Source organism: Carica papaya, chromosome 1 (assembly GCF_054855325.1).
Source record: "Carica papaya isolate Zhongbai chromosome 1, ASM5485532v1, whole genome shotgun sequence".
In the NCBI taxonomy this organism is placed as follows: Eukaryota; Viridiplantae; Streptophyta; class Magnoliopsida; order Brassicales; family Caricaceae; genus Carica; species Carica papaya.
The window spans coordinates 128814-141410 of record NC_142309.1 but is presented as its reverse complement, the minus strand read 5'-3'; the positions used below and the strand labels follow the sequence as shown (position 1 = coordinate 141410).

The following is a 12597-nucleotide window of genomic DNA, read 5'->3' as shown; positions in this document are numbered from 1 at the left end:
CTATTAAAATATTAAGAAAGGTAATTAACCAATGGATTAATCCAAAAATTTTTTATTGCAAAAAACTTTAAATTGTTTTTTTTAAAAAAAATGTTCATACAGAATTTTTTAAATCTTATTACATTTTATTATTCCAGATAAATCATAAATTTTTATATACATAGTTATCAAATTATTTTATGTTAAGGTACTAAAAATTTTTATTTTTTAATTTAATTGTGTCTTCTTGTTTTATTTTTTTTGAAACGATAACAAAAATAATATTTAATATAATAATAATAATAATAATAATAACAGAAATGATAATAAATATAAATTATTATTGACTCTTTTTGACAATCTCCTCCTCTTGTATGAAGACTTTTTAATATAATAAGAATGATGGTGTTATTAAAATAGACTTTGAAACATTTATTCCTCTATTTTAATCTCTCCCTTACTCCTCCCATCTCTTTGCTTTTACCCTAAATTTTTGTGAAAATAATGCAGAGATTACTTCTCCTCAACTTGGACTAATTAGAAGGAAGTCCAGAAGAAACTTAAGTTAGCTAGCAATCTGAAATTTTAACAACATGCGTGCGGCCAGGTGATAGAGAATGCACCAAGAATATGGATCCGATTATATCTTAATCACATTACAAGAGCGCCAACACGAGAATCATATGAAACAAAACATGATAACACAATCTAACTTCACAATGATCCATATGCAATTCATCGCACAACAGCATTCCTCCTAGTTGGTGAGAAATAAATCCATTGCGGATTTGCTAGGAAAAAGCATCTTCAAATGTTACATGAATGCCTTCAATGTTTCCCTTGGATAGAAAGGGGGTTTGCAGGTCCAAGCCTAAATCATAATTATTGGCACATGATGCCCATAATCATTATTTATTCAGCGAATTTAGTGACAACTCATATTACTGTCACATGATGCCATTCACCTCCAGCTCCGATGGCGATGCCAAGAATCTAAATCATAATCTTCTCTACTGTGATAATCTAGGTCATCATAATCCCGATCATCATAATTATCTTTGTCATATTTGGACGAGCCATGATCTCTAGGTGAAGCATACCTGTTAGATGACGAGTACGGGGACGAATTATGCAAACCACGAGCAGCAAAATCCTCATGCACCAAAGGGCTTCTTTTCCCTCTGTCAGATTGTGACCTCCCTAGCGTAGGACTTCTTGGTCTTGGAAAATTGTCTCTTGGACTGTACGAACTGTAACCAGAATCATACCCTCCATGATACCTTGGAGGATAACTAGACCTGGAAGGGCTGTGTATTGGATCAACACCAGGAGGTCCTTCATCTCTGTAATCCCCAGACCACCTTCGCTCATGGTGATGCTCTCTGCTGCTAGCTTCTGAAGAACTATTCAATCTGTGGTGTGATCGGTTCCGAGATGGATCAGAACCTGATGGCCCAGGTGCCCAAAGCCTTTCGTCAGCATTTTCTGGGATTGGTGCATTTATTCCTGGAAATTCAACAGTCATCTTCCTCTCTAGTTCAGGATGTTCTCTTTCAACAATTTCCCCATCTTCACATTCTTCCTTCACTTCCCCATCAACATATATTGTAATGCCCGATGGCTGATCTTCATCATCTGCATCTACATCTCGAAGAAAGTTGCAAGAGAATAAATTAGATTTAAAGTTAAAAAAAGCAAAGATGCCAAGACAAATTTAGAACCTATTGGTGAATGATATTCAAAAACTTCACTAGACAATAGAAGCCTTTACACTTGTTGACATAGATTGAGACAGGTGAACCCATTCTTCCCACATCGAAAAACATAAACAGATCCAAAGAAAAACGATGAATTATGATTAATTTTTTTATTATCTGCCCGTTACATAGAAGTCACATCTCAGGACATTTGAACTTTTAACCTCTAGGAAAGAGGCAAGGAAGTACACGACTCGACCAAGAGGCCAAATGTGCACAGTTATCATGATATTTACCACCCAAGGGACTATGAGCAAACATCATAGGGTGAAAAATCTGAGGAAAAAGAAAGTCAAGCAAAAAAACACCCTAAGAAGACAAAGAAGGAAAAAGCAACTAGGTCAAACCACCTGTGCCTAGTTCTTTATTCCAAATCAGCGGGAAGTAAGACAGACGTACAAAGATAAGCACATAAGCAAATATAAACCTACCTAGATATCCTGGTGGATAACCAATCTCTCTCATTCTGTTTAGCCAAGGGGGAGGATCAAGCTCCTATACCAAAATAACATCATAGAAAAGTCAGATTCCATCATATCAGGTTAGTTTCTCTCATTAACAGTTGTTAAGAAAAAAATCAATATTTGAACCAGTTATGGCATGTTTGTTTTTGGAAATACAGTTATGGCCATGTTAAACAATAAATAATTATCTCACCAGTGCAAACTACCGTAAGCAATCTCAATCGTATAGAAAAGAAGCAATAACATAAAAACATAATGAATCTGCAGAAGAAATATTAAGCATATAAATCACCCCCAATTATTCTTAAGCATTATGGGACTAAAAGCAATAAAAAAATCATAACAAAAGATTGGTCGTTTGTAACATTTCCAGCTAGGGTAAGTATGGGGCGAGGAGCTAGTGGCTGTCAACAGTGGATATTATTTCCAATGAAAGATCCTCTTTTTAGCTCAGCTTTTTCTTATTTTTTTGTCAACATGAATCTACAACCTCTCTTACAGCATTTTAAGTTTTTGTTACAAGTTTGGTAAATTACAAAGAGTTAATAATTCAGACAGTTGATAAGTTTTAAAACAATCTTTTAAAAAACCTATTGGGTGTAACTCTAATTTTGGAGATTTCATACAATCTAAAAAGAACTATGTTGAGCAAGTGAAAGTCCTTCAATAATTTTATTACTATACAATCAGATTGTCCTACTTCTATTTCAAGGGTACCTTTTTCTTGTAATTAGGACAGAAATAATAGCTTATAAATCACATTTTACCAAATACGTAAATTAAATTAATACAACTTATAAGCTCGTGTAACCATAATACTCTAACAGTTTAATTTCTAAAAACATTATATTAGATTATAAGCTATTTAAAAGCTTATAAGCTCTATGCTCCTGCATTTCAATGCTACATGAACACCCTCTAACACTATAAATAACAATAGGATGATATGCTCAAGGAATCTAATCAACCAGTAGAATAGTGGTGAATTAAGAAATTCACCAGGAAAAAAAAAAGTTGTTTTGAAACAGAACCAAAAGAGCCACATTACCCCAAGTCCCAAAAGTTGCCTTGTTTCAGCACCAAGAACACCTGGCTTTAAATCATCATATTTTCCACCTGAAGAGTTCTGATAATATCGAGTTGGCAAACGAGATCCAGGATTCTGATTTCTTTTTGTCTTGTGTTGTTTTCGTGCATTATTCACGGCAACTCTATCAAGTGGCTTTGGGCATTCCTTCAAAGAATGATTATAAGAACCACAATTGAAGCAACGGGAAGCATCACCTATGATCTCCAAGCCTCTGTAAGAAGTATGACAAACATACAGATAAAATGAGCATCTCAATAAGTATATTATATAAAATGCAATAATGGAGAAGAAAAACAAATATGATTTTTGTCAACCACTTATGCTAGCACGTATAATATATATATATATATATATGTATGTATTTACATGTCCAACGTTTTACTAATTCACCTATAAAATGCAAATGTACAGTGAACATACCCCTCTAAATTACTTGAACCATCTACTGAAGTCAAACCTTGAGCATATCCACGATCATAGAGGGGCACACTGCTACCATCCAATGGAAGAAATCCCCTATTCAGCTTATTACTGGTTTGGTTGTCTATCCAGAATGACTGCAAAACAAATCAAAGAAAGAAACATAAATAACCACTAGCTAATCATCGAAAACTAATCAATCAAACCCATAATTATCTTCCATGCCAACCCAGCTCATGCTGACCCAAAACAAAGACATGTAAACAATGTATTGTTCTTCACTCTCTTCTAAAGGACCTTATCAGATACTTAAAACTGCCAATAACAGCATCAGCTAATCCTCCATCTAATTGTCCCAAGTGTTCATTATCATGTTCTTTTCTTCAAAGTTGTTGAATCTCATAATCATCTGTCCCTGCACTGTGATATGTCTTGGAGATTTTGGTCTCACTTGTTTAATACGTTTGGTATTTATTGGGTCACTCCTTTTTACCTTGAAGAGCTTTTGTCTTCTGCTCTACATTGTGTTCATAGGAGGAAGGAGGTTAAGGTTTTATGGGGCAGAGCTGTTTTCATTGGGTTGTGGGTGATATGATTGGAGCAAAATGTCAGGATTTTCAGAGATCTTGAATCTCACTTTTCTTTTCTTTGGGATTGGGTGTCTTTTCTGGCATGCATTTGGGCTGCACATAGGTTTTTTAGAGATTATTCATTGTCTATTTTGCACAAAAATTAATCAGGTATCACCTCTTGAGTATAATGAGTTTCTCTCATTTTATAGTTTCTTCTTTTATTCGGGGGATAGCTAGTACTCTGTGGTTGTTCTTCTCTTTCTCTATCTAATAATACTTGTTTTCCTATAAAAGATTATCTTCTTATCAAATTCTCAAGAAATATATTGTCTAATAACTTCTCGTTAGCTTCTCTCGCAAATAATCTACCAAATGAACAGAATTTGCTTGTAAACTCAAGTCACAAGAAGAGCAAACCCCAAGAAAACAAAATGTTCAGTCACTGTGTCATTTGTTGAAGATCATAATTATTCAAATAAATTTCTTTGTCATTCAAGAAAAACAACTCTTCTTTCTTTTGAAAAATTCTGAAAAAGGGATCTTAAAGCATTAGTGGCGGCATTCAGGCTCAAAATTCTTCAAACAAATTATCCTTTCTTCAAAAACAGGGGGATAATTTCAATATATTAAGAGCCTGCTTAGATTTGCCAACAAACAGTTTTAAAAGCACTGGGTTCTTATAAACAACTTAAATCATGTAGACGTTATTTTCGGAAAAAAAAAATCACGTAGATGTTGATTCGAAAAATAAGTATTGTGTTTGTATAAACATCATTTGACAATTAATAAACAATTGTTGTATCTTGGTTGATAAAAGGATAAATAAGGAGGAACAATAGGTGTTTAAGCGAAATATTAAAAAAAGGTCAAGGTGGTGGTGGGCACCAGCAGCTTATAAAAAAATTCCCTAACACTCTTAAGGAAATTATACCAAGGAGTTAATCCACTCAAGTCACTCTTTATGGTAACCAAAATTACAGGAAAAACAACTTTGACAATTGACTACTAAAATAATATAGCATTAAGTTTCATAATAATTTTATTGCCACCAAACTAGATCTATAGTAAAAGAAGACATAAAGAAACTTACTACAGCGGAGGACTTCTCCACTCCAATACGCAGAGCCGGAAAATAAGTCTCTTCACCAGATTCAAGAACTTGATCTGGATCCTGAATAAGATAAAATATATATTTAAACAAGTCTTTATTAAGTGCAGAACTTCTTTTGAAAGACATGCAGCAGATGCAATAGGACAAATATGTACATTTATGGTAACCTGTTTATACAGATTTTAAACATGTTAATACAACATGCTGTTTGTTATTAATTGTTTTTCCCTTTTTTTATTAGCTAGAAACAAATATAAGCCTTACGGAAAAAGCATTACGATCCTTGTTCACTGGTGACATTACCTCAGATCTTAAAATTCTATATATTGATTTATCCAAAATAGAAAGCACAATTAGTGCCTTTCCCCAAAAAAATAGTTACGTTACAGCAACTCCTGCCGTTCACAAGAATAACACACCATTCTGGAACATCATGTGTAGTAAAAATGTAACGAAAAATTATTGAAGAAGGGGGACCGTCAGTTACGATTGAAAATGATGAGATGCTAATGGAAGCAGAAGAACAGTTAAATATTAGAGGCCATTGAACAACTTCAGTAAGAGCTAAATGACTTGTTTCCGTGGTTCATAATTCTTTTGGAAAGTGCATGCCAATTACATCCATTTTGTATGAAAGAAAGCAAAGCCATACTTCTTTCAGAAATACAGCATTTTAACTTATAGAGAAATATACAATTTCCGCCAAGTAGACATACCTGAGCTGAAGAACAATTTTCAGCATGCCACTCTGACCATTTCTTTAATAGTTCCTGTAGCCTTTGTTTGCTAGCCCTGAAGATGAGGATAATTATTACTGACGTTGAATTAAACAATAACTAATTTCTGCTGGAGAGAAAACCATTAGAAGCTTCATATATTTTTAGTTATACAACACTAAAACAAGATCGCATTCATGAAAACTTTGATTTTTCAGATTTTCTCAGTCAGTATGATAACTCCCACCTAACCTTGATAAAGAATTATAGATAACATGCACAGATGGTTGCTGATCATCAATTGTCTTCCGGGCTCTCTTAACACCAGTTATAGCTAGCAAGAAGAATTATGGAAAACAGAAAACACTAACAACTGCAGAACGAAAAAATTTCGATGGGCAAAAGGATAACAATGTAGTTGACATACAATTATCAAAGAAAAGCCTGCTTGAAAAAGTCAAGCTGAGTCAATGCATGCACAAGAGAGAAAGGTTTGGTTATTAAAAGTGAAGCCAGGATACAAATATCATCCAATGATTTCTTTTGGATGAGACTTTCATTTTGGACACTGAAACTAACATTTTCAGCATGCACCTCCGAGCTGAAGTTTCTGGGACCCTCTTCAACAACTGTAACAGTTTCAGCCAATTTAACATGCACTTGCACGGCAGATGACTCATCAACAGTATCTTTAAGCCGATCTGATTCAACACAACCATCTTCATTTCCAACACCACCTTCACTAAGCTCCATGCTTTCACTAAGCTCCACACTGCCTCCATCTACTTCGTCTTTTTTACCTCCAGAATTGCAAGTTTCAGAATTAGCTTCATGCAACCCGCAATCAGAGTTACCATGTTCCTTGACCTCAGCTTCCATGTTCAATAAAGGAAATGAAATCTCCGTCGAAATAGGTTTGATAACTGTATCACCAGAAATACCTAGGTGAGTGAGTCCCATCAGTAGACCAGAAACTAATTGCAAGTACAAACATTATCTTGAAAATGGAAGCAGTGATTAGCTACTCGATGAATTCTAGACAAAACCGTTGATAGGGATTTATTATGTCTTAAAATTTCAGTTGCCATGGCCAAGTCAATAGAAAATTTTTCTACAAGTAATAAATGCTTCATGATTTCTTCCAAACGAACAGAACAATATCCACGTCCATGACAGTAAAAATTGTCTAACGCCAAATTTAAAACCACAAAGCCTAACGCAATCGACAGTCACACTTTTCGATTCTTTACTAAAATCAATGACATTAACAAATACAAAAACAAAAAAAAAGAATTAAACCTTGGTCAGCTAATCTCAAGTAAGTCATTTAGTTGCAGGTACATCATTCATTTCTTTCACCATGATTTCAAATTCTCATTCATTCCCATTTATTATCTAGTACAATGGGCAGTAAAAAGAATACCATCCAAGATTAAGTAGATTCCGTTTCCTTACCTTCAAATGTGAAACCAAGAGCATGAACTGAATAAGACGAGTATATGAAAATATGTTGTGGGCGGCCAAACGAAGAAGAGTATACGCAGGAGAAAGACAAGAGAAAAGTGAAATTAGGGTTTTTGGACAAGAAAAGGTTTTACCTAAAAAGGATAGAGGATGGAAGAAGAGTGAGAACAAGATCAGGAAAATGAATCAGGATTCAAAAGGAAGGCTTTTAAAATTCTGAGGGGGCGTCACGATTGGATCGCGGTGCGTCGCCGTATAGCGTCGGTCCGTCGGATCTGCTCATCACGACTCCGAGTACAAAACGGTGCGTATTACCGGTTATAATGCTTGGCTTTTTTGTCTTTAAATTTACCATTTTTTAAAATTGTATTCATTATCACTTTTTCAAAATTTAAATTAATTTAATAAATTAAACTTATTTATTTATTTTTTTTCTATAGATTGTAAGAACTGTTATCTAATGATAAAATTTATTGAAATTATATTTGTTGGTAGCTTTTAGATTTGCATTTGGTAATCTATATTTAATTTTCTAATTTTTTAATTTTTTTTTCTATAAAAAATAATTTATTGATTTATTATTTATAAAAAATTAAGTCACACGAATATTTTTTATTTATTAATCTTAATTTTAGTAATAAGGATCACCAACGAGTACGTATGTATCCATACACCAAAAGAGGAACGGTACATACAGGAAATGTTCCTGGTATGTGCAGAGCTGTAAAACACGACGAAGATGCAACAGACAAAGCAAACTTGAAAACTGCAAATATATCTTGTCGTTGCAGCTCCCTCCTAGTTAGTTGAAGACATCGTCCTCCTCCTTTTTAACCATTGGCTTCTTCTGTTTCTTGGCATGAACTCTACCACCTCCCTGTCATCATCATCCAACTTCTTCCCTCCTGATTTTTGCTCCAGATATAATGATTCCGTACCATACTGCGTCGAACTGGATGCTGGCTGTGATGGACTTCTCTCGTAATCCTTTTTTAGCAATTCATCACCACTTGAACTATTCTCCGTTTCCATAGCTGCTTTTGCCTTTCCTTTAGATGTTAATATGTTGTTTTCTTGATCAGAACTCCAGCTAGTATCGCTCTCGCTGCTGCTTTCTTTCGACGACGTATTGCTTAGGGTGTGAAAGATTGTGACGGTACTCTCTTTCTTTGCAGCCTGGAAAGAATAACTCCTTGTTTTGCTACCATACAATGGTGGAAGCAGAGATTTTGACTGTGAACCAGCTCTATCCCCGCCCAAACTATACTTTGATGAGAGTTTTCTCTGTACACCTTCCCTTTCGCGTACCAGATTGCCTAGTGCTTCGATCACTTCGCTGGCTGCAGCTTCCTCTGCAGCTTTTTGCTGAAGTTCTGTGATTGTCCTATCAAATGCTTTCTTCTTGAGTTGGAGAGAACGCTGGAAGGGAAAGCTAAAGTGGTTAACATCTGTTTATTTTTTTCTTGGTTGGATTAAGTAGTTACAATGATAATAAGCAAAGGGGAACTAGAAGTTTACTCGCTTCTCAAAAAAGATTCCCAGGTCTTGACCTTGGAGCTTCTTTTTTCTCCAAAATATACAGCAGAATCGAACAAGTACAGCCAAAACTACCAATAAAACAGACTCAAATAGCAAGAACAACAGAATGACTCTTCTGTTACCTGGAGATATTAAGAATGAATGTCCATGTAAAGAATTTAGCACCATTCTAAATTCAAGTGGCTGGGACTTGCTTACCTGTATAAATACCGAGTGGCTTGGGCCTTGCCTGGTAGCAGCTAGATGCAAGTTTCTGACCTGGTAACAATTCAACGATGTCATCAAGAAAAAAATTCAATAAAAAAACTTCATTTCATTCTCATAATGTAAGAATAACTTATGGTTAAAAAGACAGTTACTCAAGGATCGACACTGCAGTGGATTGCCAATCTCTGTATCATCAGCAAAAACCAATGTGTGAGCATTCCAAGATATGGTGTCTAATTAGAAAATCAAAATATGCTTCTTCTTTTAATTGAAATAGACCACACCATGTTCAAATGCCACTATTTTTTCTTCAAGCTGAATCAACTTTTAACACTAACCTACAAAATTCTTAAATAAAAATGAGTAGTCGAGACAAATCTCACTTGAAGCAGTGATTAAGGCAAGAACGATTCGCTCATCCAACATAAAATGCTGCAGGTCCCTTTCTGATAAGAAGGATGAGAATTGATCTGATAAATGCAGCAGATTCCAAAAAGCATTTTAGGAAATGCATAACAAGACATGGTTAGGAATCAAAATTTTTTTTTTAGCCAAAAGAAGTTTACTTTACCAGGATAGCTTTCTGACCAATAAATGGACCCAGTTGCTGGAACCAACAAGGTGAAGAGTACACTTTTGGGTCTCAACACCGAGATGTAAGTATAGTCACCAATAGTTTGGCTAATCTTTCCCTCCATCTTGGTTTGGGAAATGTATACTGCATAGCCCGAGCAATCAAGATATGGATCTACTTGTATAACAGAATCCAGATTATCAGCTTCAGGGAACTTCTTAAGAACTCCAACTGGTGAAAAAGAATACAGATGTCCATCCACAGATCCAATGGATATCCAACCTGTGATGTCAATTAAAATGTGAGTTTCTAATGAAAAACTGCAGAATCCTGGAGAAAAAAAGTAAATCAAAGTTATAACAACAAGGGTCAGCATAAAAGAGTACCAAACAATAAAGTAAAACTATCATGATCACGAATTTTCTTATATGATAGATTCCTGAATCCTCAAAATTATGAACACATTTACCATTAGAATCGACAACAGGTGCGTATTCTGCAGTGCTCAGTGGCCCAATATTTCTCTGCCACAGGATCTTCCCTGAAGAAGCATCTAAAGAAAACACAAGGCCCTTAATCGGCATGATAACATATAGGCAGCCATTTTTTCCAGGGGTTATAGTGAAAATTTTGTCATATGTACTAAAATCCTGAATCCATTTGAAGTGAGGACTCCGAAGAGGCAAAGAATAAAGTTCTCCTTCAGTATTTGAGATCTGCAGATACAAATGTAAAGGGTGGCTTAACTTCTGAAGGGCATACATATACATATATATGTACATACATGTAGACAGTTTCTTCTTCTAATTTGAAAAAGAAACAAGGTGTTTCTTTCATGTATTTACAGTCATTATGCATGTAATTGGAAAAAATAATTGACAAGCAACAATAAAATGCTGAACATGAAGTGACCTTGCCAGTAACCCCTTGCAACTTACGTAACAAGTTAACATTTTCATTTTGCCAAATTCAATAGAGTGATAAGTTCACTGATTCAAGATTATTGCAGAAGGAAACTCAGGATAAGCAGACCATACATAGATACTAGCCTCACATCGATCAATCACAGGAACAGAAGCAAAGAAACAATCTGTAACAGCTTTCCGGCAACCTATCCGATAACCAAATTGTTTCAGCACAGGTCCAGCAATCCAGAGTGGTCGGCCATTTGTTGAGAATGCGAAGAGCCCTCGGTTTTTTATATTTATGAAAACGGATGAACTCAATGTGCTTACAGCAAGCCCAATTATTTCAATAGGTCCCTCTTGGCCTGGGCCTGGGCTGAAAAAATTTTCTGCTGCAGATCCTGAAGTTCCATTCTTTTTTAAATCAACTTTCAGAACCCTGTCTTCTGCAATCAAATATATCTGCCCAGGATTTTAGAAAGCAACATATAATCCATGTTGAAACAAGCACATGAGGGTTTGTTGCCTTGAATTGACCAGGTCAATAATAGAATTGCAGGATATGCCTCTACCATGTCATATATCCATATCTATTCTTCTCAAGAAAATGTCCATCTATTACGTAATTTATTTTCAGTTAATTAAGTTTCTCTCTCTAAAACCCGAGTTACAATACACCTAAATTTCACAAAATTAACTTATATAGGTCGACCAAAAGTAAAATACATACATAGCACTACATGGGAAAGAAAAAAAACCTTAAAAGTAGTATATAACATACTACAGGAGTTACATGGAGTTCATATTTACTAGTATTTAATCTTTGTAAAACCATTACATGTCATAACATTAACAACTAGGTGGTTCAAGCAAAACCAGGTTTCACTGTTAATTTTCTGGCTACTGGCGGCAGGGCAGGATTCGAAATAGAATACAAGTCAAGGATATTGCTTACCTTTCCCCTACCGCCGTGGACTGGGGCTTTACTAACGTTGCATTTATAATCTAAATGGAGAGACCAAGCAATGGAACCGTTGCCTTCAAATGCAAACAAATGCTCCTCAGAACAAACATAAACCCTCCCATCATCTCCAATTAGAGGCTTTGAAAGCCTATAAACTGCTTTTGCAGGAGCTGAAACGAAATTGCAGCATCAGAAATTCATAATCTCTGTCCATGGAACTGATTGTGTTCGCTGCAACAAACAAGCTACCGACATTTCTAAGTTCAAAAGATGTTAATCAAGATTTTATCAGGTTACTTGCCCTCTAGATCTGCACAGAATGGATCGTAAAGACCCCTAAGAATTTCATTCTTCAATCCACGGAATAGTTAAAAGACAGGAAGCGAAGGAAGCAAATGAAGAAAAAACAAAACAATTTTTCCCGGATAATAAAATTAGTTTTATCATCAAATTTTCTGTCCTCATTTTCTCGACAACCAACCAAACAGAACGGTGAGCAAAAAAGCAGACTTCTGAAAAACGTTGTAAAATTTGTAAAATGAAAATTGAAGCGTAGCATGCTGAACAGTGCTTGGAAAATGAAGAGAGGAACCGAAAATGAGAAGGGATGACCTGAGTATTGCTGTAATCCTACCGGGTGAGAAGACCCAGACAGTAATCCCAAGATCGGAAGCAAGAAGAAGGGGTGAATTATGCGCATTGTAGAGAGGAAACAGAATTTCTAGATGTATCTTGTGGCGGTGTTTAAAAGAGAGGGGAGAAGAAGAAGAAGAAGAAGAAGAAGAAGAAACAACGGTTTGTTAACCGCTGGTTTGGGCGGGCAATAGTCATATTT

General features: G+C 35.4%; 2 protein-coding genes across 7 annotated transcripts; both read right to left on the bottom strand.

Moving 5' to 3' along the window:
* Positions 1 to 587: 587 nt before the first annotated feature.
* LOC110807249 (Proline-rich spliceosome-associated (PSP) family protein / zinc knuckle (CCHC-type) family protein) lies at positions 588 to 7881 on the bottom strand. Of its 3 annotated transcripts, none has more exons than XM_022032324.2 (9): positions 7565 to 7881; positions 6631 to 7050; positions 6362 to 6443; positions 6110 to 6185; positions 5373 to 5453; positions 3711 to 3847; positions 3249 to 3501; positions 2168 to 2231; positions 588 to 1626 (listed from the first exon to the last, which is right to left on the bottom strand). In XM_022032324.2, exons 2-9 carry the CDS (start codon positions 6986 to 6988, stop codon positions 941 to 943), a joined length of 1737 nt encoding a protein of 578 aa, XP_021888016.1. In that variant the 5' UTR covers positions 6989 to 7050; positions 7565 to 7881; the 3' UTR covers positions 588 to 940. The 3 variants fall into 3 exon arrangements, with proteins under 3 accessions (XP_021888016.1, XP_021888015.1, XP_021888017.1); XM_022032323.2 differs by having other exon boundaries at positions 6631 to 7032; XM_022032325.2 differs by having other exon boundaries at positions 588 to 1620; positions 6631 to 7032; positions 7565 to 7879.
* Positions 7882 to 8170: 289 nt separating this feature from the next.
* GEX3 (gamete-expressed 3) lies at positions 8171 to 12532 on the bottom strand. 4 transcript variants are annotated; one of them, XM_022032306.2, is made up of 10 exons: positions 12375 to 12532; positions 11754 to 11932; positions 10931 to 11260; positions 10363 to 10609; positions 9891 to 10175; positions 9703 to 9789; positions 9472 to 9504; positions 9311 to 9370; positions 9092 to 9234; positions 8171 to 8992 (listed from the first exon to the last, which is right to left on the bottom strand). In XM_022032306.2, the coding sequence occupies exons 1-10, from the start codon at positions 12460 to 12462 to the stop codon at positions 8372 to 8374; spliced, it is 2073 nt and encodes a 690-aa protein (XP_021887998.1). In that variant the 5' UTR covers positions 12463 to 12532; the 3' UTR covers positions 8171 to 8371. The 4 variants fall into 4 exon arrangements, with proteins under 4 accessions (XP_021887998.1, XP_021888002.1, XP_021888000.1 ...); XM_022032310.2 differs by having other exon boundaries at positions 9092 to 9180; XM_022032308.2 differs by lacking the exon at positions 9472 to 9504.
* Between the last annotated feature and the right edge of the window lie 65 nt (positions 12533 to 12597).